Below are 23,071 nucleotides of genomic sequence, written 5' to 3'. Positions count from 1 at the left end.
TGCCAGTTACCTACTAGCTCGGTTAACTCTGCACCAGTTAGCGACTAGCCCGGTTAACTCTGTGCCGGTTAGCGACTAGTCCGGTTAACTCTGTGCTGGTTACCGACTAGTCTGGTTAACTCTGCGCCAGTTAGCGACTAGCCCGGTTTACTCTGCGATGGTTAGCGACTAGTCCGGTCAACTCTGTGCCAGTTACCGACTAGTCTGGTTAACTCTGCGGCAGTTAGCGACTAGCCCGGTTAACTCTGCGGCAGTTACCGACTAGCACGGTTAACTCTGCAGCGGTTAGCGACTAGCCCGGTTAACTCTGTGGCAGTTACTGACTAGCACGGTTAACTCTGCAGCGGTTAGTGACTAGCCCGGTTAACTCTGCACCAGTAAGCGACTAGTCCGGTTAACTCTGCGCCAGTTAGCGACTAGTCTGGTTAACTCATTGCCAGTTAGCGACTAGTCCGGTTAACAGTGTGACAGTTACCGACTAGCCCGGTTAACTCTGTGCCGGTTACCGACTAGTCTGGTTAACTCTGTGCCGGTTACCGACTAGCCTGGTTAACTCTGCACCAGGTAGCGACTAGTCCGGTCAACTCTGTGCCGGTTAGTGACTAGTCTGCTTAACTCTGTGCCGATTAGCGACTAGCCCGGTTAACTCTGTGCCGGTTAGCGACTAGTCCGGTTAACACTGTGCCGGTTAGTGACTAGTCTGCTTAACTCTGCGCCGATTAGCGACTAGCCCGGTTAACTCTGTGCCGGTTAGCGACTAGTCCGGTTAACTCTGTGCCGGTTACCGACTAGCCCGGTTAATTCTGCGAAAAGAAATTCTCATCTCCCCCCCTGGTTCTTTTGGCAATCTGAAGACTCTCTCTGAATCCTGGGCTGAACATTCCCAGCACCATGTTGTGTTTCTCTGGGCTGTCCATTCCCAGCACCATGTTGTGTTTCTCTGGGCTGTCCATTCCCAGCACCATGTTGTGTTTCTCTGGGCTGTCCATTCCCAGCACCATGTTGTGTTTCTCTGGGCTGTCCATTCCCAGCACCATGTTGTGTTTCTCTGGGCTGTCCATTCCCAGCACCATGTTGTATTTCTCTGACAGTGCACCCGTTGGGTTGGCGACTCTGGTTGGCGACATTCCTGGAGGTTTGATCACATGACATTCTGACCACAGGACATCTGATCATGTGACACACAGCCACGTGACACCTGACCCGCCTGTCGACTGCAGGGGCTAGAGGCTTCGAATTGTGCAGCGAGCAGTGACATTATTCCACTATTTTCTGCAGGGACGAAGAGTTTTGAATATGGTGGATCTCACTGGCATGAACGCTGCTTCACTTGCCATCGCTGCCTGAAGGAAATCGGATCAGAAAGCTTCATCCCAAAGGGAGATGAAATCTACTGTGTCCCCTGTAACGAGAAGAAGTTTGCCAAGCACTGTGCCCACTGCAGAAAGGTGAGAGTGTCCGAGGGTCAGGCACGGCCACACCCAGTGTATCAGACACACTGCAGAAAGGTGAGAGAGTCCGAGGGTCAGGCACGGCCACACCCAGTGTATCAGACACACTGCAGAAAGGTGAGAGAGTCCGAGGGTCAGGCACGGCCACACCCAGTGTATCAGACACACTGCAGAAAGGTGAGAGAGTCTGAGGGTCAGGCATGGCCACACCCAGTGTATCAGACACACTGCAGAAAGGTGAGAGTGTCCGAGGGTCAGGCACGGCCACACCCAGTGTATCAGACACACTGCAGAAAGGTGAGAGAGTCCGAGGGTCAGGCACGGCCACACCCAGTGTATCAGACACACTGCAGAAAGGTGAGAGAGTCCGAGGGTCAGGCACGGCCACACCCAGTGTATCAGACACACTGCAGAAAGGTGAGAGAGTCCGAGGGTCAGGCACGGCCACACCCAGTGTATCAGACACACTGCAGAAAGGTGAGAGAGTCCGAGGGTCAGGCACGGCCACACCCAGTGTATCAGACACACTGCAGAAAGGTGAGAGAGTCCGAGGGTCAGGCACGGCCACACCCAGTGTATCAGACACACTGCAGAAAGGTGAGAGAGTCCGAGGGTCAGGCACGGCCACACCCAGTGTATCAGACACACTGCAGAAAGGTGAGAGAGTCCGAGGGTCAGGCACGGCCACACCCAGTGTATCAGACACACTGCAGAAAGGTGAGAGAGTCCGAGGGTCAGGCACGGCCACACCCAGTGTATCAGACACACTGCAGAAAGGTGAGAGAGTCCGAGGGTCAGGCACGGCCACACCCAGTGTATCAGACACACTGCAGAAAGGTGGGAGAGTCCGAGGGTCAGGCACGGCCACACCCAGTGTATCAGACAGACAGCAGCTGCTAAAACGCAGAGCGGGACAGGTGCGAGGAACATGCTGTGTCCCCCAATTCACAGGCATCGCAGAGTTTCATCCGGTCGCGGGTCGTTGTGCTCATATTAATGTTTGAAATACTCGGAAGCTGAGCTTGGGGTTGAATTGGAGGTCAGCGAGGTCCAGTTTTACCCGGGCCAGTGTCGGAGAACAGGATAGAATCAGTGGTGAGGGGATGGAATTTATGGCCAGATACAGTGGGGGTAATTTTGGCTTTGGCCGATAGCGTAAATCGGGAGATATGTATACCGGGCGGCTGATCCAATATCACCTGATTTATACCATCTCCCAAAGGCTTCAGTCTTACTTTACCGTAGGACATTGTACCTCATCCAGCACGCGATGTCGGACAAGCAGTGAGGGGTCGAGAGATGTGGTGGAGCGCTAGAGCTGGGCGTCAGCAGCCTACGTGTGGAAGATGACCCCCATGTCTCTGGATGATGTGGCCAAGGATAAGATCCTTGGGGGACTCCAGCGGTGTGAGGGCAGGAAGAGAAGCCATTGCTGGTGATGCTCTGGCTATGATTGGATAGGCAAGAGTAGGACCAGGCGAAGGCAATCCCACTGAGCTGGACGGTGGAGGAGATGGTATGGTCGACCGTGTCAAAGGGCGCAGACTGGTAGGAGGAGGACCATGATGGTCATAGTCACAGAGGATGCCATTTCTGACGTTGATTAGACTGTTTCAGAGCTGTGGCAGGAAAGGTTGCCTCATTGGGCAGAAGCAACAAATCGGAGGGTCTCCATCTTACTGACACTTGTTGGAGGCGAGGGTGGAGCAGGCCGGGGAGGCGGGGGTGGAGGAGGCCGGGGGGGCGGGGGTGGAGGAGGCCGGGGGGGCGGGGGTGGAGGAGGCCGGGGGGGCGGGGGTGGAGGAGGCCGGGGGGGCGGGGGTGGAGGAGGCCGGGGGGGCGGGGGTGGAGGAGGCCGGGGGGGCGGGGGTGGAGGAGGCCGGGGGGGCGGGGGTGGAGGAGGCCGGGGGGGCGGGGGTGGAGGAGGCCGGGGGGGAGGAGGCCGGGGGGGAGGAGGCGGAGGCCGGGGAGGCGGGGGTGGAGGAGGCCGGGGAGGCGGGGGTGGAGGAGGCCGGGGAGGCGGGGGTGGAGGAGGCCGGGGAGGCGGGGGTGGAGGAGGCCGGGGAGGCGGGGGTGGAGGAGACCGGGGAGGCGGGGGTGGAGGAGGCCGGGGAGGCGAGGGTGGAGGAGGCCGGGGAGGCGAGGGTGGAGGAGGCCGGGGAGGCGAGGGTGGAGGAGGCCGGGGAGGCGAGGGTGGAGGAGGCCGGGGAGGCGGGGGTGGAGGAGGCCGGGGAGGCGGGGGTGGAGGAGGCCGGGGAGGCGGGGGTGGAGGAGGCCGGGGAGGCGGGGGTGGAGGAGGCCGGGGGGGCGGGGGTGGAGGAGGCCGGGGGGGCGGGGGTGGAGGAGGCCGGGGGGGCGGGGGTGGAGGAGGCCGGGGGGGCGGGGGTGGAGGAGGCCGGGGGGGCGGGGGTGGAGGAGGCCGGGGGGGCGGGGGTGGAGGAGGCCGGGGGGGCGGGGGTGGAGGAGGCCGGGGAGGCGGGGGTGGAGGAGGCCGGGGAGGCGAGGGTGGAGGAGGCCGGGGAGGCGAGGGTGGAGCAGGCCGGGGAGGCGGGGGTGGAGGAGGCCGGGGGGGCGGGGGTGGAGGAGGCCGGGGGGGCGGGGGTGGAGGAGGCCGGGGGGGCGGGGGTGGAGGAGGCCGGGGGGGCGGGGGTGGAGGAGGCCGGGGGGGCGGGGGTGGAGGAGGCCGGGGGGGAGGAGGCCGGGGAGGCCGGGGGGGAGGAGGCCGGGGAGGCGGGGGTGGAGGAGGCCGGGGAGGCGGGGTTGGAGGAGGCCGGGGAGGCGGGGTGGAGGAGGCCGGGGAGGCGAGGGTGGAGGAGCCGGGGAGGCGGGGGTGGAGGAGGCCGGGGAGGCGAGGGTGGAGGAGGCCGGGGAGGCGAGGGTGGAGGAGGCCGGGGGGGCGGGGGTGGAGGAGGCCGGGGGGCGAGGGTGGAGGAGGCCGGGGGGGCGGGGGTGGAGGAGGCCGGGGGGGCGGGGGTGGAGGAGGCCGGGGGGGCGGGGGTGGAGGAGGCCGGGGGGGAGGAGGCCGGGGAGGCCGGGGGGGAGGAGGCCGGGGAGGCGGGGTGGAGGAGGCCGGGGAGGCGGGGTGGAGGAGGCCGGGGAGGCGGGGGTGGAGGAGGCCGGGGAGGCGGGGGTGGAGGAGGCCGGGGGTGGAGGAGGCCGGGGAGGCGGGGGTGGAGGAGGCCGGGGAGGCGGGGGTGGAGGAGGCCGGGGAGGCGGGGGTGGAGGAGGCCGGGGAGGCGGGGGTGGAGGTGGCCGCGGAGGCGGGGGTGGAGGAGGCCGGGGAGGCGGGGGTGGAGGAGGCCGGGGAGGCGGGGTGGAGGAGGCCGGGAGGCGGGGGTGGAGGAGGCCGGGGAGGCGGGGGTGGAGGAGGCCGGGGAGGCGGGGAGTGAGGAGGCCGGGGAGGCGGGGGGTGGAGGAGGCCGGGAGGCGGGGGTGGAGGAGGCCTGGGGAGGCGAGGGTGGAGGAGGCCGGGAGGCGAGGGTGGAGGAGGCCGGGGAGGCGAGGGTGAGGAGGCCGGGGAGAGGCGAGGGTGGTGGAGGCCGGGGAGGCGAGGGTGGAGGAGGCCGGGGAGGCGAGGGTGGAGGAGGCCGGGAGGCGGGGGGTGGAGGAGGCCGGGGAGGCGGGGGTGGAGGAGGCCGGGAGGCGGGGGTGGAGGAGGCCGGGAGGCGGGTGGAGGAGGCCGGGGAGGCGGGGGTGGAGGAGGCCGGGGAGGCGGGGGTGGAGAGGCCGGGGGAGGCGGGGGTGGAGGAGGCCGGGGAGGCGGGGGTGGAGGGAGGCCGGGGAGGCGGGGGTGGAGGAGGCGGGGAGGCGGGGTGGAGGAGGCCGGGGAGGCGAGGGTGGAGGAGGCCGGGGAGGCGGGGTGGAGGAGGCCGGGGAGGCGAGGTGGAGGAGGCCGGGGGGCGGGGGTGGAGGAGGCCGGGGGGAGGAGGCCGGGTAGGCGGGGGTGGAGGAGGCCGGGGAGGCGGGGGTGGAGGAGGCCGGGGAGGCGAGGGTGGAGGAGGCCGGGAGGCGAGGGTGGAGGAGGCCGGGGAGGCGAGGGTGGTGGAGGCCGGGGAGCGAGGGTGAGGAGGAGGCCGGGGAGGCGAGGGTGGAGGAGGCCGGGGAGGCGGGGGTGGAGGAAGGCCGGGGAGGCGGGGGTGGAGGAGGGCCGGGGAGGCGGGGGTGGAGGAGGCCCGGGGGAGGCGGGGGTGGAGGAGGCCGGGGAGGCGGGGGTGGAGGAGGCCGGGGAGGCGGGGGTGGAGGAGGCCGGGGAGCGGGAGGTGGAGGAGGCCGGGGAGGCGGGGGTGGAGGAGGCCGGGGAGGCGGGGGGTGAGGAGGCCGGGGAGGCGGGGGTGGAGGAGGCCGGGAGGCGGGGGTGGAGGAGGCCGGGGAGGCGAGGGTGGAGGAGGCCGGGGAGGCGAGGGTGGAGGAGGCCGGGGAGGCGAGGTTGGAGAGGCCGGGAGGCGAGGGTGGAGGAGGCCGGGGAGGCGAGGGTGGAGGAGGCCGGGGAGGCGAGGGTGGAGGAGGCCGGGAGGCGAGGGTGGAGGAGGCCGGGAGGCGAGGGTGGAGGAGGCCGGGGAGGCGGGGGGGAGGAGGCCGGGGAGGCGGGGGTGGAGGAGGCCGGGAGGCGGGGTGGAGGAGGCCGGGAGGCGGGGGTGGAGGAGGCCGGGGAGGCGAGGGTGGAGGAGGCCGGGGAGGCGGGGGTGGAGGAGGCCGGGAGGCGAGGTGGAGGAGGCCGGGGAGGCGAGGGGGGAGCAGGCCGGGGAGGCGGGGGTGTGGAGGAGGCCGGGGGGGCGGGGGTGGAGGAGGCCGGGGGGCGGGGGTGGAGGAGGCCGGGGGGCGGGGGTGGAGGAGGCCGGGGGGCGGGGGTGGAGGAGGCCGGGGGGGAGGAGGCCGGGGAGGCCGGGGGGGAGGAGGCCGGGGAGGCGGGGGTGGAGGAGGCCGGGGAGGCGGTGTGGAGGAGGCCGGGGAGGCGGGGTGGAGGAGGCCGGGGAGGCGAGGGTGGAGGAGGCCGGGGAGGCGGGGTGGAGGAGTGCGGGAGGCGAGGGTGGAGAGGCGGGGAGGCGAGGTGGAGGAGGCGGGGGGGCGGGGGTGGTGGAGGGCCGGGGGGGCGAGGGTGGAGGAGGCCGGGGGGGCGGGGGTGAGGAGGCCGGGGGGGCGGGGGTGGAGGAGGCCGGGGGGGCGGGGGTGGAGGAGGCCGGGGGGGGGAGGAGGCGGGGGAGGCCGGGGAGGCCGGGGGGAGGAGGCCGGGGAGGCGGGGGTGAGAGGCCGGGGAGGCGGGGGTGGAGGAGGCCGGGGAGGCGGGGGTGGAGGAGGCCGGGGAGGCGGGGTGAGGAGGCCGGGGGTGGAGGAGGCCGGGGAGGCGGGGTGGAGGAGGCCGGGGAGGCGGGGGTGGAGGAGGCCGGGAGGCGGGGGTGGAGGAGGCCGGGAGGCGGGGGTGGAGGAGGCCGGGGAGGCGGGGGTGGAGAGGCCGGGGAGGGCGGGGGTGGAGGAGGCCGGGGAGGCGGGGTGGAGGAGGCCGGGGAGGCGGGGTGGAGGTGGCCGCGGAGGCGGGGGGTGGATGGAGGCCGGGGAGGCAGGGGGTGGAGGAGGCCGGGGAGGCGGGGGTGGAGGAGGCCGGGGAGGCGGGGGTGGAGGAGGCCGGGGAGGCGGGGGTGGAGGAGGCCGGGGAGGCGGGGGTGGAGGAGGCCGGGGAGGCGGGGGTGGAGGAGGCCGGGGAGGCGGGGTGGAGGAGGCCGGGGAGGCGAGGGTGGAGGAGGCCGGGGAGGCGAGGGTGGAGGAGGCCGGGGAGGCGAGGGTGGTGGAGGCCGGGAGGCGAGGGTGGAGGAGGCCGGGAGGCGAGGGTGGAGGAGGCCGGGGAGGCGGGGGTGGAGGAGGCCGGGGAGGGCGGGGGTGGAGGAGGCCGGGGAGGCGGGGGTGGAGGAGGCCGGGGAGGCGGGGTGGAGGAGGCCGGGGAGGCGGGGGTGGAGGAGGCCGGGGAGGCGGGGGTGGAGGAGGCCGGGGAGGCGGGGGTGGAGGAGGCCGGGAGGCGGGGTGAGGAGGCCGGGGAGGCGGGGGTGGAGGAGGCCGGGGAGGCGAGGGTGGAGGAGGCCGGGGAGGCGAGGGTGGAGGAGGCCGGGGAGGCGAGGTTGGAGGTAGGCCGGGGAGGCGAGGGTGGAGGAGGCCGGGGAGGCGAGGGTGGAGGAGGCCGGGGAGGCGAGGGTGGAGGAGGCCGGGGAGGCGAGGGTGGAGGAGGCCGGGGAGGCGAGGGTGGAGGAGGCCGGGGAGGCGAGGGTGGAGGAGGCCGGGGAGGCGAGGGTGGAGGAGATGGTTTGTAGTGAAGAGGAGGCAGGGGTCACCTTTCCATTCCAGGATGTCCCATGTCCCTAAGACAGAGAGAGAAAGTTATTTTCTTATGCTTCTAGCCGACCACTGTCAGTTAAAGGTATATTCACATGTGGGATTACAATAGGTAAGAGAACTGAGCAGGTGGAGTTCATTGTGGTAAAGGCCATGGAGAGCCGTTGCTAGGAAGGGCGACAGCCATGAAACTGGGAGTTTTAAAAATAGGCGCAGATGTCTCAGCTGTGGTAGATGTAAGACAGCTACTAGAACAGCGGTATCCAAAGGTGTTCCAGGGAGTAGGAAGGCTGAACACAAAACAGATCAGTTTGTATATCGACCCACAAGTGAAGCCTGTGGCCCAGCCACTCAGGCGTATACCATTCAACTTAAGGGGGGCAGTAGAGGCCAAAATAAAACAATTGAGGGACATGGACATTATCGAACCTATAACTGGTCCCATCCTCGTCGCCAGTGTTGTATGAACGCATTGGCCCAGAGCTCGGTGTCGGGGGCTTTCCGCGCGTGCAAGCCCCCGATGTGCACTTACCCGGCGCGCCGACATCTGAAACCTGGCCCGCAGTGGATTTCCTGTCACTGGCCCGGTTCTGATGTCGGCGCGCTGTGCTAACCTGACCCAGCGGCGTAGTTAGTGTGATGTGCCGGCTGGGGTCAGGTGAGCACTGTTCAGCCAATCAGGGGAGGGGAAACTTCATTCATAAGTTTGAGAGTAAGAACTGTCAAACTCATGAGAAGTACTGCACCCCAAAACACTACTTAAACTTTAAATAAAATTTAAAAAAAACATCCCAATCATTAAATTAAGTATAAATAAGTTAAAAAAAATTTAAACAATAATTTTTTTTTTTGAAAAAAATAAATTTTTAATAAAAAGGGTCTAAAACTAAACTTACCTTATTGTAGATTCTTTAAAATAATAAACCTGTGGAAATTTTTTTTCTAAATTGCACTAAAACACCACTTACCTGTAAAAATAAATACTTACGTGTGCTTTTTACAAGCGTAAAGACCGGAGGCCTTTAGACATGCGCAAATCCCCCAAAACAGAGGAAATCCAAGACGCACGCGCTGCCCCCTACAGCGCACGCGCTAGCCTCTTCACCTCTTGGGTTAGAGGAGAGGAAATGCCGGTTTTCAGCGCATGCGCTGTGCATGCTGAAAACCGGCATTTCCTCCGCAGACGCGCGAGTACCCCGTCCGTACTCACGTGTTTGGGGAGGAATTACTGCCCCATAAAAACATAGAACCAGGCAGACAGGCTTCTAACTGCGATGTTCTCTTTATTCCTAAAATGGCCGACTGCTGCTTTCCCGGGTAATTCCCATAATGCAATGCACATTACATTACCGTATTGACTGGTGTCAAACTCGCAATCAATACACGACATCCCTGCACCAGGGTGAGAGAACGAAGGTTTTACCGGGTCAAAGGTGGAGGTGAGTGTATGAGCAGATTGGCAGCTGCAAAAATATCGTGGTGAATGGAAGGTCAAAGGCTAGACAATTGGCAGCTTAAAGGGGAGTTTCTTCCCAGGAATGGTCGAAGGAACTGGGGTTGGAAGGGGTTAGGTGGATGTGGGTGATAAGTGGTAGAAGGAAGTGGTCGGAGAGGGCCGTGTCTGCGAGCAAGACTCAGGCAGTAGAGAGGCCACAGGAGATGGCATGGTTGAGGGGGTGGCTGTGACTACGGGTAGGAGAGTTTACATGGAAGGAGAGGTTTGGGGAGGGAGGGTATCGGAGTAATCTGGGGTGGAGCTGAGGAGGCAGTACAATTTTAAAAGGAGGTGAAAAGTGATACAAATGGGTGACAGAGGAGACAGGAGAGAAGGACCCAGAGGGGCCTTGAGAAAGGGAGACAGAAGTAATGGGCTCGGACTCAGAGTGACGGGCAAAATGTGCTCGCGAATGGTCAAGTTACAGAGGCACGGCAGAGATAAGGACAGGGGTGCCTGGTCGTAAACAGAGGATAGGGAGGTGACAAAAGGAGGGAGAGAGTGAGACAGAGAGAGAGAGAGACAAAGAGAGAGAGAGAGAGAGAGAGAGACAGAGAGAGAGAGAGAGACACCGAGGGAGTCCAAAGTTAAAGTCTGAGTTAGTCAACCGTGTTGCAGCTTTTATCTGATGCATTCAGCCCTCACCCTTATTTCTCTCCAATAAAGCTGTGGCCTGGAATCTTTGTTCCAGCTGGAGCAACATCTTGTATTTATATAGCGCCTTTAACGTAGTAAAATGTCCCAAAGCGTTTCACAGGAGCGATTATCGAACATCCTCAACCAAAGAAATATTAGTTCCCTGGTTGAGGATCACAGATCACAGATCACAGATCTGTGATCCTCAACCAGGGAACTAATATTTCTTGGCAGCAAAACTGGTGTTCAGTCTCCCCCTGGTGGGCAGCAGTAAAAGTGTTTTAATCTATTTTATTATTTAGGCCGGTCTGTATTTAAATGAGGAAAACCTCTTTAAAAAAAAAATCACACAGAAAGCCAGGAGCCAAATATTAATATGAATGAAACTGCAACTCAGATCTGAAAGCGCGGGTCTCTGGATTAAATTCCTTTTGGTATAATCACTCGGTGGATTTCTGGAGTCAAACACCCCCATTTCTCACAGGGTCACTTTATAAATTACAATAAAACAACATTCTCCAAAAACGAGGTTCACACACACCATCCCCAAACACAGGCCCGGCCCGGCCCCAAACACAGGCCCGGCCCAGCCCCAAACACAGGCTCGGCCCGGCCCGCCCCAAACACAGGCCCGGCCCAGCCCCAAACACAGGCCCGGCCTGGCCCACCCCAAACACAGGCCCGGCCCAGCCCCAAACACAGGCCCGGCCTGGCCCACCCCAAACACAGGCCCGGCCCGGCCCACCCCAAACACAGGCCCGGCCCGGCCCACCCCAAACACAGGCCCGGCCCGGCCCACCCCAAACACAGGGCCGGCCCAGCCCAGCCCCAAACACAGGCCCGGCCCGGCCCGGCCCACCCCAAACACAGGCCCGGCCCAGCCCCAAACACAGGCCCGGCCCGGCCCGGCCCACCCCAAACACAGGCCCGGCCCGGCCCACCCCAAACACAGACCCGGCCCAGCCCCAAACACAGGCCCGGCCCGGCCCACACCAAACACAGGCCCGGCCCGGCCCACCCCAAACACAGGCCCGGCCCACCCCAAACACAGGCCCGGCCCGGCCCACCCCAAACACAGGCCCGGCCCGGCCCACCCCAAACACAGGCCCGGCCTGGCCCACCCCAAACACAGGCCCGGCCCAGCCCCAAACACAGGCCCGGCCCAGCCCCAAACACAGGCCCGGCCCAGCCCCAAACACAGGCCTCACCCAGCCCCAAACACACATTTCCCCTACCTCGCCCATCCGCTGAATCCTTTCAAGCAAGAGCTGGACCTGTTTCTTACAGAAGGTGGGCACTGCAGGGACAGAATGATCAACTGGACTAGTCTCGATCGCCGAGGTGGGTCGCAGAGGAATTTCCCAACCTAATTCCCCTCGGTTTGTATCTCCCAGGAGATCACATGGCTCTGGGTGTTGGTATTGTGATGCACGAGGCAACAACAACAACTTGTATTTATATAGCACCTTTAACGTCATAAAACATCCCGAGTCATTTCACAGGAGCGATTATCAAACACAAATGTGACACCGAGCCACGTAAGGAGATATTAGGACAGATGACCAAAAGCTCGGTTAAAGAGGTCGGTTTTAAGGAGAGAGAGGTGGAGAGATTAAAATCGGGGATGCACAAGAGGCCAGAATTGGAGGATCGCAGAGATCTCGGAGGCTGTAGGAGGTTAGAGATGGGGAGTGGGCCGAGGCAAGAACAGACTGGATGGACCAGTGGGTCTTTTGCTGTCCGATATTTCCCTATAATCGATTGGTAGAGCACGAGGTGCCTTTGATTCACATTTACAGGAAACTCTCGACTTACCAGCACCTAAATAACCGGAAATCTCTCTTAACCGGCAAAATTCAGGAGTAGGTTCAGGTAAGTTTTACTTCATATTAGTGGCCGTGTAACCGGGGTTCCTGCACCTGTTGCCATGCAACAGGGATGCCTGGATCTGTGGCCGTGTACGGGGCTCTCTTACCTTGGTAAGTATACCTCTCTGTAATCCAGACTTTTTGATCAACTGGCACCACGCTGGTCCCGGATAAGAGAGAGTTTCCTGTACTACGATGCGAGGGTGCGGTCTCTCAATGTGACGCTGCTCTGTTTCAGGCCATCACCAGTGGAGGGGTGAACTATCGCGACGAGCCCTGGCACTCGGAGTGCTTTGTGTGCAAGACCTGCCGGAAGCAGCTGGCGGGGCAGCGATTCACTGCCCACGAGAACTCCGTCTACTGTGTCGACTGTTACAGCAACTTCATTGCCAAGAAATGTGGTGCCTGTCTCAAGCCTGTGACTGGTAAGTTGTGGCTAACAGCCACTTTACTTTTTAAATCACGGGCTAAAAATTGTAACACACAGAGAGATGGTTTAATTTACCACTTATGAGTGGTAACCGCAACTACTCCATCCCACCTCTCACCAACCTTCCTGTCCAGCAGACCTCGCCCCACTGGGGGGGCTGGACCTCGCCCCACTGGGGGGGGGGGGGGGGGGGGGGGAGACCTCACCCCACTGGGGGGCTGGACTTCACCCCACTGGGGGGGGGCAGGCTTCACCCCACTGGGGGGGGGCAGACCTCACCCCACTGGGGGGGGGGGGGCAGACCTCATCCCACTGGGGAGGGGGGGGCAGACCTCACCCCACTGGGGGAGGGGGGGCAGACCTCACCCCACTGGGGGGGGGGGGCAGACCTCACCCCACTGGGGGCTGACCCCACGGATCCTGCCAGCGATCAACAATCACCGTCTCGCTCCGCATTTCCTCCCCTCACTTGCGAACCAGGCCCTTGCCATCCATGAGCTTATTGTGGATGACTGCATTGACCTCATGGCTTTGAATGAAACTTGGTTCACGGGTCATGAAATTCAAGTTCTTAACTTTTCCCGTATCTCCTCATGCCCTCTCCGAGCCCATCTTGTCCATGAAACCCACCTCCAGCTCCCTTGACCCTATTCCCACTAAACCACTGACCACCCAACTTCCCTTCCAAGCCCCCCTATGCTAACTGACATTGTAAACGGTTCCCTATTTTCAGGTACTTTCCTTTCAACACCGCCCTCACCCCACTGCTCCTCAAAAACCACCCTCTACCCTTTTGTCTTCGCAAAGCTCGCACTCCACCTCCAGCCGCCCTTTCCGCCACAAAGCTCTCAAGCATGTTGTTGCAGAAAAACAGGCAACAATTTACATAGGATTACAGAGGATATACGGCACAGAAACAGGCCATCCGGCCCAAGCCGGTGTTTATGCTCCACTCGAACCTCCTCCCGTCTTTCCTCATCTAACTCTATCAGCATAGCCCTCTATTCCCTTCTCCCTCATATGCTTGTCTAACCTCCCTTTAAATGCATCTAAACTATTCACTTCAACCACTCCCTGTGGCAGCGAGTTCCACATTCTCACCTCTCTCTGGGTAAAGAAGTTTCTCCTGAATTCCCTATTGGATTTCTTGGTGACTATCTTATATTGATGGCCTCTAGTTATGCTCTTCCCCATAAGTGGAAACATTCTCTCTGTATCCACTCTATCAAAACCTTTCATAATTTTAAAGACCTCTATTAGGTCACCCCTCAGACTTCTCTTTTCAAGTTCTCTGTTCCTTTCCTGATATGTATACCCTCACATTTCTGGTATCATCCTTGTAAATCTTCTCTGCACCCTCTCCAGTGTCTCTATATCCTTTTTATAATATGGCGACCAGAACTGTACGCAGTACTCCGAGTGTGGTCTAACCAAGGTTCGATACAGGTTTAGCATAACTTCCCTACTTTTCAATTCCATCCCTCTAGAAATAAACTCGTGTAATGTTTGCCTTTTTAATGACCTTGTTAACCTGTATCGCTACTTTCAGTGATGTGAATTTGTGCTCCGAGATCCCTTTGCTTCTACCCCACTTAGATTATTTCCCAAGTAGTATGTGACCTCATTTTTCTTACCAAAATGTAATACCTTACATTAATTTGGGAGGTAACCCCATGTTTGGACCTCTCCAATCAGGTTTCCGTCTCTGCCACAGCACCGAGTCCTAACCAACGTCACAAATGATATCCTCTGTGACTGATCATGGTGGATTATCACTCTGACCTCTCTGCAGTTAAACAGTGGTTATCCACAACATCCTCCTCCAACAGCTCTCCCCCCGTCGTCCAGCTCAGTGAAACTGTCTTCACCTGGTTCCACTCTTGCCTATCTGATTGTTACAGCATCTCCAGCAATGGCTTCTCTTACCATTACCTCTGAAACCCTCAAACTTGCACCCAGTCCCGTTTACCTATCACTCCCTGTGCTCGCTGCCCCGTGTCCAAAACTCGCACCGAGTCCCGTTTACCTATCACCCCTGTGCTCACTGCCCCGTGTCCTAACTCACACCCAGTCCCGTTTACCTATCACCCCTGTGCTCACTGCCCCGTGTCCTAACTCACACCGAGTCCCGTTTACCTATCACCCCCTGTGCTCGCTGACCTACATTGGCTCCCGGTCCGGCAACGCCTCGATTTTAAAATTCTCGTGTTCAAACCCCTCCATGGCCTCGCCCCCCCCCTCCCTATCTCTGTAATCTCCGCCAGCCCCACAACCCCCCCCCCCCATCAGTCAATAACCGAGCTGTTGTTTATTTCCAGCGTGTTCTGGTCTATTTTACATATATTGCTCACTGTTCCACCGTAAGCCACCCAGGTGCGATACTGCTTTAATATCCGACGTTTACCTGTTACCAGGATTTGGAGGGGATGAGGTTGTAACCTATGAAGATCGTCAGTGGCACAACGAGTGCTTCAAGTGCAAGAAGTGCTACAGCTCCCTGGCCAACAAGCGTTTCATCACCCACAACCGGGATGTGTACTGCACCGACTGCGGGAAAAGCCTGTAAATCCCCATCCATGCACCCTGCAGCCGGGAAACACTCAATCACACTCGCTGCTCACATTACTCCATTACAGCAAAGCTTTTAAAATCCGATAAAGGTAACCAGATGCTTCAAAGGCAGCATAATAACAAGTGTTTGTAATCAGTTCAAAAGTTCGATACGATTCGTGTTTTCCGCAGTGCCACGGGCACAGAAAGTGTTCAAAGGTTACAAAAGAATGTCAGAGCTACGAAAGTTTAATTAAAATGCCTGCAATATTTAATCATATTTTATAGACGAGCTTATCATGTAAACTCATAATGGAAGGATGCTATTTACTCAGTGTATTACTGTAGTGTTTGACTGCATGCATCACTCACCTGAACAGCCTCTTCTGGCTGTGTCCTCACTTCAGTTTGCATTGAAATGCAGCGTTTTAAAATGTACGTTCTGTAAAAGTATGATTGCTTTAGAAAAGGCATTTTGAGTACTTGATGTGGATCTTGCGATGGTCTGGCTGCATTAGACCTTCACACCCAGGATCCAACATCTCTCCCCAGGTGATGCCAACTGATTGTACAGCGTACATTTGAGAGATTTTAATTTAACATTTGGTTTGTACCCACCAGCCTCAAAACAATTGAAGTTTTAAACACACAAATGTTCATGTGTTATTTTAATTCACGTTGTTTTTGCCTATACTCCACTGAATTGAAGTTTGTTCAGTACGTGCCCGATAGTTTTCGTTTGCATGCTCGGTTGCAATTTACTACTTCTGTTGAAATGACTAACCAAGTGTCTGTCGTGTGGAAATGTATAATGGAATCATTAATCGTGTATTGAGTATGACCTGTTAGCATGCGAGGTCCCCATCCGATGTATTGTACGGACAATCGATGGATTATCTGCAGCATGACAATATCGTACCTTCAATAAAGACTTTCAAACCACGTGTGGTTTTTGGAATGACAGTTAGTTGTTTTGCTGTCAGAACGCGATGAACAGAATGTGTTTCTCTTACAAACAGCGGCCGACTTGGCTGCATTTCTCAGACACGCATCAACCTGGGCTCCCTGGGCTTTGAGGGCTGATTATGAGGGGTTTTGATAGAGCAAGATGGGAGAAACTGTTCCCTCTGGCAAGTGGGCACGTAACCAGAGGTCACAGATTTAAAATACAGTAATTGGCAAAAGAACTAGAGGAGAAATTATTTCACAGAGGGCTAAGATCATGATCAGGATCAGACTGTCTGAAAGGTTTATTAAAATTTGTTCATGGGATGTGGGCGTCACTGGTAATGCCAGCATTTATTGCCCATCCTTACTTGCCCTTGAGAAGGTGGTGGTGAGCCACCTTCTTGAACCGCTGCGGTCCGTGTGAAGGTGCTCCCACAGTGCTGTTAGGGAGGGAGTTCCAGGATTTTGACTCAGCGACGATGAAGGAACGGCCGATATATTTCCAAGTCAGGATGGTGTGTGACTTGGAGGTTGGTGGAATCAGATTCCACAGGAAATTTCAAAAGGCAATTGAACATGTACTTGAAGAGGAATAATTCGCAGGGCTGTGGGGAAAGAGCGGGGGAGTGGGACTAATTGGAGAGCTCTTTCAAAGAGCCGGTACAGGCACGATGGGCCGAATGGCCTCCTTCTGTGCTGTGTGATTCTATGATTCACTAGTACTTGGGGAGCATAGATTAATAATTAGGAGCAGGAGTCGGCCATTCGAGGCTGCTCCATCATTCAATGGCTGATCTTCTACCTCAACTCCACCCTCTGGCCCGATCCCCATATCCCTTGATACCCTTAATGTCCAAAAATCTATCGATCTCTGTCTTGAATATACTCAACGACTGAGCCTCCACAGCGCTGGGGTAGAGAATTCCAAAGATTCACCACCCTCTGAGTGAAGAAATTTCTCCTCATCTCAGTCTTAAATGGCCGACCCCTTATTCTGAGACTGTGACCCCTGGTTCCAGACTCTCCAGCCAGGGGAAACATCCTCCCTGCATCTACCCTGTAAGAATTGTGTATGTTTCAAAGCAATCACCTCTCAATCTTCTAAATTCTAGGGAATATAGGCCTAGTCTACTCAATCTCTCCTCATAGTACAGAAACAGGCCTTTCAGCCCAACTGGCCTGTGCCGGTGTTTCTGCTCCACACGAGCCTCCTCCCACCCCTCTTCATCTCACCCCATCACCATATCCTTCTATTCCTTTCTCCCTCGTGTTTATCTAGTTTCCCCTTAAATAAATCGACACTATTCACCTCAACCACTCCCTGTGGGAGCGAGTTCCACATTCTCACCACTCTCTGGGTAAAGACGTTTCTCCTGAATTCCCCATTGGATTTATTAGTGACTATCTTATATTGATGGCCCCTAGTTCTGGTCTCCCCCACAAGTGGAAACATCTTCTCTCCATCAAGCCTGGTGCTGGGATCAGCCTTGGGCCGAGGGTTGGGCAGGTGTCAGCACGGTGGCCCTCTCACATTGCCCGGTGCTGGGGTCAGCCTTGGGCCGAGGGTTGGACAGGTGTCAGCACAGTGGCCCTCTCACATTGCCCGGTGCTGGGGTCAGCCTTGGGCCGAGGGTTGGACAGGTATCAGCACAGTGGCCCTCTCACATTGCCCGGTGCTGGGGTCAGCCTTGGGCCGAGGGTTGGACAGGTATCAGCACGGTGGCCCTCTCACATTGCCCGGTGCTGGGATCAGCCGCCGAGGGTTGGACAGGTGTCAGCACAGTGGCCCTCTCACATTGCCCGGTGCTGGGGTCAGCCTTGGGCCGAGGGTTGGACAGGTATCAGCACGGTGGCCCTCTCACATTGCCCGGTGCTGGGGTCAGCCGCCGAGGGTTGGACAGGTGTCAGCACAGTGGCCCTCTCACATTGCCCGGTGCTGGGATCAGCCGCCGAGGGTTGGACAGATGTCAGCACGGTGGCCCTCTCACATTGCCTGGTGCTGGGGTCAGCCTTGGGCCGAGGGTTGGACAGGTGTCAGCACGGTGGCCCTCTCACATTGCCCGGTGCTGGGATCAGCCGCCGAGGGTTGGACAGGTGTCAGCACAGTGGCCCTCTCACATTGCCTGGTGCTGGGGTCAGCCTTGGGCCGAGGGTTGGACAGATGTCAGCACAGTGGCCCTCTCACATTGCCTGGTGCTGGGGTCAGCCTTGGGCCGAGGGTTGGACAGGTGTCAGCACAGTGGCCCTCTCACATTGCCCGGTGCTGAGATCAGCCTTGGGCCGAGGGTTGGACAGGTGTCAGCACGGTGGCCCTCTCACATTGCCCGGTGCTGAGATCAGCCTTGGGCCGAGGGTTGGGCAGGTGTCAGCACAGTGGCCCTCTCACATTGCCTGGTGCTGGGGTCAGCCTTGGGCCGAGGGTTGGGCAGGTGTCAGCACGGTGGCCCTCTCACATTGCCTGGTGCTGGGGTCAGCCTTGGGCCGAGGGTTGGGCAGGTGTCAGCACAGTGGCCCTCTCACATTGCCTGGTGCTGGGGTCAGCCTTGGGCCGAGGGTTGGGCAGGTGTCAGCACGGTGGCCCTCTCACATTGCCTGGTGCTGGGGTCAGCCTTGGGCCGAGGGTTGGGCAGGTGTCAGCACAGTGGCCCTCTCACATTGCCCGGTGCTGGGGTCAGCCTTGGGCCAAGGGTTGGGCAGGTGTCAGCACAGTGGCCCTCTCACATTGCCTGGTGCTGGGGTCAGCCTTGGGCCGAGGGTTGGACAGGTGTCAGCACGGTGGCCCTCTCACATTGCCCGGTGCTGGGATCAGCCGCCGAGGGTTGGACAGGTGTCAGCACAGTGGCCCTCTCACATTGCCTGGTGCTGGGGTCAGCCTTGGGCCGAGGGTTGGACAGGTGTCAGCACGGTGGCCCTCTCACATTGCCTGGTGCTGGGGTCAGCCTTGGGCCGAGGGTTGGACAGGTGTCAGCACGGTGGCCCTCTCACATTGCCTGGTGCTGGGGTCAGCCTTGGGCCGAGGGTTGGACAGGTGTCAGCACGGTGGCCCTCTCACATTGCCCGGTGCTGAGATCAGCCTTGGGCCGAGGGTTGGACAGGTGTCAGCACAGTGGCCCTCTCACATTGCCCGGTGCTGGGGTCAGCCTTGGGCCGAGGGTTGGACAGGTGTCAGCACGGTGGCCCTCTCACATTGCCCGGTGCTGGGGTCAGCCTTGGGCCGAGGGTTGGACAGGTGTCAGCACAGTGGCCCTCTCACATTGCCCGGTGCTGGGGTCAGCCTTGGGCCGAGGGTTGGACAGGTGTCAGCACAGTGGCCCTCTCACATTGCCCGGTGCTGGGGTCAGCCTTGGGCCGAGGGTTGGACAGGTGTCAGCACAGTGGCCCTCTCACATTGCCCGGTGCTGAGATCAGCCTTGGGCCGAGGGTTGGACAGGTATCAGCACAGTGGCCCTCTCACATTGCCCGGTGCTGGGATCAGCCGAGGGTTGGACAGGTGTCAGCACGGTGGCCCTCTCACATTGCCCGGTGCTGGGGTCAGCCTTGGGCCGAGGGTTGGACAGGTATCAGCACGGTGGCCCTCTCACATTGCCCGGTGCTGGGGTCAGCCTTGGGCCGAGGGTTGGACAGGTGTCAGCACAGTGGCCCTCTCACATTGCCCGGTGCTGAGATCAGCCTTGGGCCGAGGGTTGGACAGGTGTCAGCACGGTGGCCCTCTCACATTGCCCGGTGCTGGGGTCAGCCGAGGGTTGGACAGGTATCAGCACGGTGGCCCTCTCACATTGCCCGGTGCTGGGGTCAGCCTTGGGCCGAGGGTTGGGCAGGTGTCAGCACAGTGGCCCTCTCACATTGCCCGGTGCTGAGATCAGCCTTGGGCCGAGGGTTGGGCAGGTGTCAGCACAGTGGCCCTCTCACATTGCCCGGTGCTGGGATCAGCCGAGGGTTGGACAGGTGTCAGCACAGTGGCCCTCTCACATTGCCCGGTGCGTTCACAACAGGAGACTCTCAATCCCGTTGTTACTATTCATTGACTAATTAACATTAAGTGTTAATGCAGTTTAAGAGAAGCTTTAAAGAGTAACACTAGGTAAAATAAAACTGCAAGTCATTCCCATTTTTATCTTGTAAAATTTATTTAAATGATACACACATATTGCTATTTACATACAGCTGTGCACAGGGCATTGAACAAAAGCAACATCTGCACAGCGAAAAGTACTTCGGTTAGCGATTGTCATTTTCCTGCAAAGATTTCAAGTTAACTATCTTACAAAAATACACAAATTGATTGATCTAAGGCACTGCTCTAGTCTAAACCAATGCCACTGTGTAGTGCGCTCACCTGCTTTCAGCATTTGTTACAGACTAGAAGATTCCTATTTCTATAAACTGCACCGAGGGAAGGAACAACAATTTCTGTTTCGGAAACAATCAACGCACTTGCAACAATACAGTTAAACGGAGAAAGCAGCCAGTAAGTAACGGCTTGTCTTTAAGAGGCGTGGATGGTAGTCACTGCTAGCCCCTTCGATGGGGTTAACGAGGAACAGTAGTCACTGCTAGCCCCTTCGATGGGGTTAACGAGGAACAGTAGTCACTGCTAGCCCCTTCGATGGGGTTAACGAGGAACAGTAGTCACTGCTAGCCCCTTCGATGGGGTTAACGAGGAACAGTAGTCACTGCTAGCCCCTTCGATGGGGTTAACGAGGAACAGTAGTCACTGCTAGCCCCTTCGATGGGGTTAACGAGGAACAGGAGCGAAACTTGTTTCAGGAGGCAATAATAAACATAACAGATGGGGCAAGTGCTGTAGAAAGAATGCAGCTTCCTATGTAAGGCAGCAGCTATTTCAATTCACAAGCTAAGGAAGCATGCTGCTCGCAGTTTAAGTTTATATATACCGAGTATGGACGGAATATGAACTAGCAAATTAAGGGCTACAGTGAAGAGGTTGTTTAAAGTTCTCATTTCTTGATGGATTGTCTTGGGATGTTTCTTAATGATACACCGCTAATACAGAAGGATGCTAGATAGAATATTTAACAAAAAGACGTTCAGTAAGAAACGGTCTTGTGGCCCAATACTGCTTTGTATGTACAATAAAATAATACTTATATGTATACGGAGAAACTTAAATACATTAAGCCAAAGAAAAATTCTTATCTTAAAACAAGTGAAATATGTGAATAAGGAAGCTGCTACCGACAAATACTGGAGTTTACTTACTGAACCCATTTCATTCTCAGCGTATGTTAGTGCAGGCTTACTGTGAATACAAGATTCTAGGAGGATCAACACAGGCCGGGAGTGTGTTTAAATAATACATCAACTTACAATTTGGTTTCCTATTCCAGTACATTAAACACGCACGGTAACGTGGTAATGAAACAACAACCGATATTTCCATATTAGAAAGCTCTAGCCTCTCATTCCCCCCATTACCCTACCCAATTCCTTCAAAACCAGCCTCTCCTTTTGTTAGCTCTTCCTCTTAATACAGTTCTTACCGAGCTGAATCTATCTGAAGGAGCTGGGGCCAGACACTGCAGTGAGGGTGGGGGGGGGAAAGAGAGCCGGGGATAGAGAGTGGGGGAAGAGAGAGAGAGCCGGGGATAGAGAGTGGGGGAAGAGAGAGAGAATAATGAAGATGATGACGGGTGAGCAATAGGGGGAGTGCTTCCTTTAGCTCCGACGTTCTATCACATGCACAGAGACTCCAGTCACCTATAGAGTACACTACTGATTTTGCACGGAGTATAGCACTGTATGGATCACAAAATCAAACTAGCGTTACAAACAGGTCTGATTTTGCAATTCAAACGAAATGGACATCTGAATCACAATTAAGAGTTTTACTTCCTTTAGCTCCATCACTTCTTGTGAACCACAGCTAGTTTATTATTCTAACTATATCACTTTATTAAAAAAATAAGCTTTAACAAATGGGATTGGGACAATTCAACTCCAAACATTGAGATAACATAGGCACTATTTACCCTGCAGTTAGAGATAGGGGACGTGAACACAGTACGCAACACACAACAGCAGACACTTACCCGTGTGGCCTGAATGGGGATCTATAGCTAATTTCAACTAATATGAAAATAAAGGTGGTCCAAATATCTAGTTAGACAATATATAGAGTAAGGAAAGGAATGAATCTTTTACTGATTACACTCGCTCCCAAAGACAGATCATAAAAAGCAAAACAACCATTAGCTACTGAGAGAAAGCAGTCAAGGAGCCAGTCCCAGAAACTTCGAATGGTACAAACCAGCATCCTAGGTGACATTTCACACGCCACTTGCGTTGTGGTCTTGTTAATTCTTCTGAGCAAAATGGAGAAATTCTTTAGAAGTAGCTTCATGTAACAAGGCCTTCAGCACTTAGTAAAAATACTCAATATGCAAGTGTAACCACGTGATGTTTGAAATCAAGCCGTATCAGAGCCCTGGGAAAACAGAACAAATTATACAGCATTACAGAGATTGACATCGAGCCTACAGCACCGAAACAGGCCTTTCAGCCCATCCGCTCCGTGCCGGTGTTTCTGCTCCACACCAGCCTCCTCCCGCCCCTCTTCATCTCACCCCATCAGCACATCCTTCTAATCCTTACCACCTCATGTGTTTATCCAGCTTCCCCTTAAAGGTATCTATACTATTCACCTCAACCACTCCCTGTGGTAGCGAGTTCCACATTCTCCCCTCTCTCTGGGTAAAGAAGTTTCTCCTGAATTCCCGATTGGATTTATTAGTGACTGTCTTATATTTATGACCTCTAGTTCTGGTCTCCCCCACAAGTGGAAACATTTTCTGTACGTCTACCCTATCGAAATCTTTCATAATCTTAACGACCCTTATCGGCTCACCCCTCAGCCTTCTCTTTTCTAGAGAAAAAAGCCCCAGCCTGTTCAGTCTTTCCTGACAAGTGCATCCTCTCAGTTCTGGTATCATCCTTGTGAATCTTTTTGCACCCTCTCCAGTGCCTCTATATTGTTTTTTATAATATGGAGACCAGAATTGTTCGCAGTGCTCCAAGTGAGGTCTAACCAAGGTTCGATACGGGTTTAGCGTAACTTCCCTACTTTTCAATTCTATCCCTCTAGAAATAAACCCTAGTGCTTGGTTTGCTTTTTATGGCCTTGCTAACCTGTGGCCCAACTTTCAGTGGTCTGTGTATCTGTACCCCCAGATCCCTCTGCTCCTCCAGGCATTCGTTATCCGAGCAGTGTGTGGTCTCCTTATTCCAATACCAAAATCCACCACCTCACACTTACCTATATTGAAATTCATTTGCCATTTACACACCCATTCTACAGGTGGTGAAAACATCACAGCTGTACAACAGTGTCTTTACTAATAAAGGAACAAATGCTAAA

The 23,071-nt window shown here is 57.4% G+C and overlaps 2 protein-coding genes across 5 annotated transcripts in view; one reads left to right on the top strand and one right to left on the bottom strand.

The window, feature by feature from the left end:
- fhl1a (four and a half LIM domains 1a) overlaps positions 1 to 15,690 on the top strand; it is a 172,536-nt gene extending 156,846 nt beyond the window's left edge. For both annotated transcript variants that reach the window (XM_086002362.1, XM_086002358.1), the window contains exons 4-6: positions 1,279 to 1,448; positions 12,007 to 12,193; positions 14,613 to 15,690. In XM_086002362.1, the coding sequence (XP_085858488.1) occupies positions 1,279 to 1,448; positions 12,007 to 12,193; positions 14,613 to 14,764 (509 nt within the window). In that variant the 3' untranslated portion in view covers positions 14,765 to 15,690. The remainder of the gene's footprint in view (positions 1 to 1,278; positions 1,449 to 12,006; positions 12,194 to 14,612) is intronic.
- Positions 15,691 to 19,798: 4,108 nt separating this feature from the next.
- Positions 19,799 to 23,071, bottom strand: part of map7d3 (MAP7 domain containing 3) — a 104,538-nt gene continuing 101,265 nt past the window's right edge. For all 3 annotated transcript variants that reach the window (XM_086002310.1, XM_086002322.1, XM_086002346.1), the window contains one exon: positions 19,799 to 22,141. In XM_086002310.1, coding sequence (XP_085858436.1) covers positions 22,134 to 22,141 — 8 coding nt within the window. In that variant the 3' untranslated portion in view covers positions 19,799 to 22,133. The remainder of the gene's footprint in view (positions 22,142 to 23,071) is intronic.

Source organism: Somniosus microcephalus, chromosome 1 (assembly GCF_052327205.1).
Source record: "Somniosus microcephalus isolate GS21.2 chromosome 1, FLI_Smic_1.0, whole genome shotgun sequence".
In the NCBI taxonomy this organism is placed as follows: domain Eukaryota; kingdom Metazoa; phylum Chordata; class Chondrichthyes; order Squaliformes; family Somniosidae; genus Somniosus; species Somniosus microcephalus.
The sequence above is the reverse complement of the archived record's forward strand: the minus strand, read 5'-3'. Positions and strand labels throughout refer to the sequence as shown.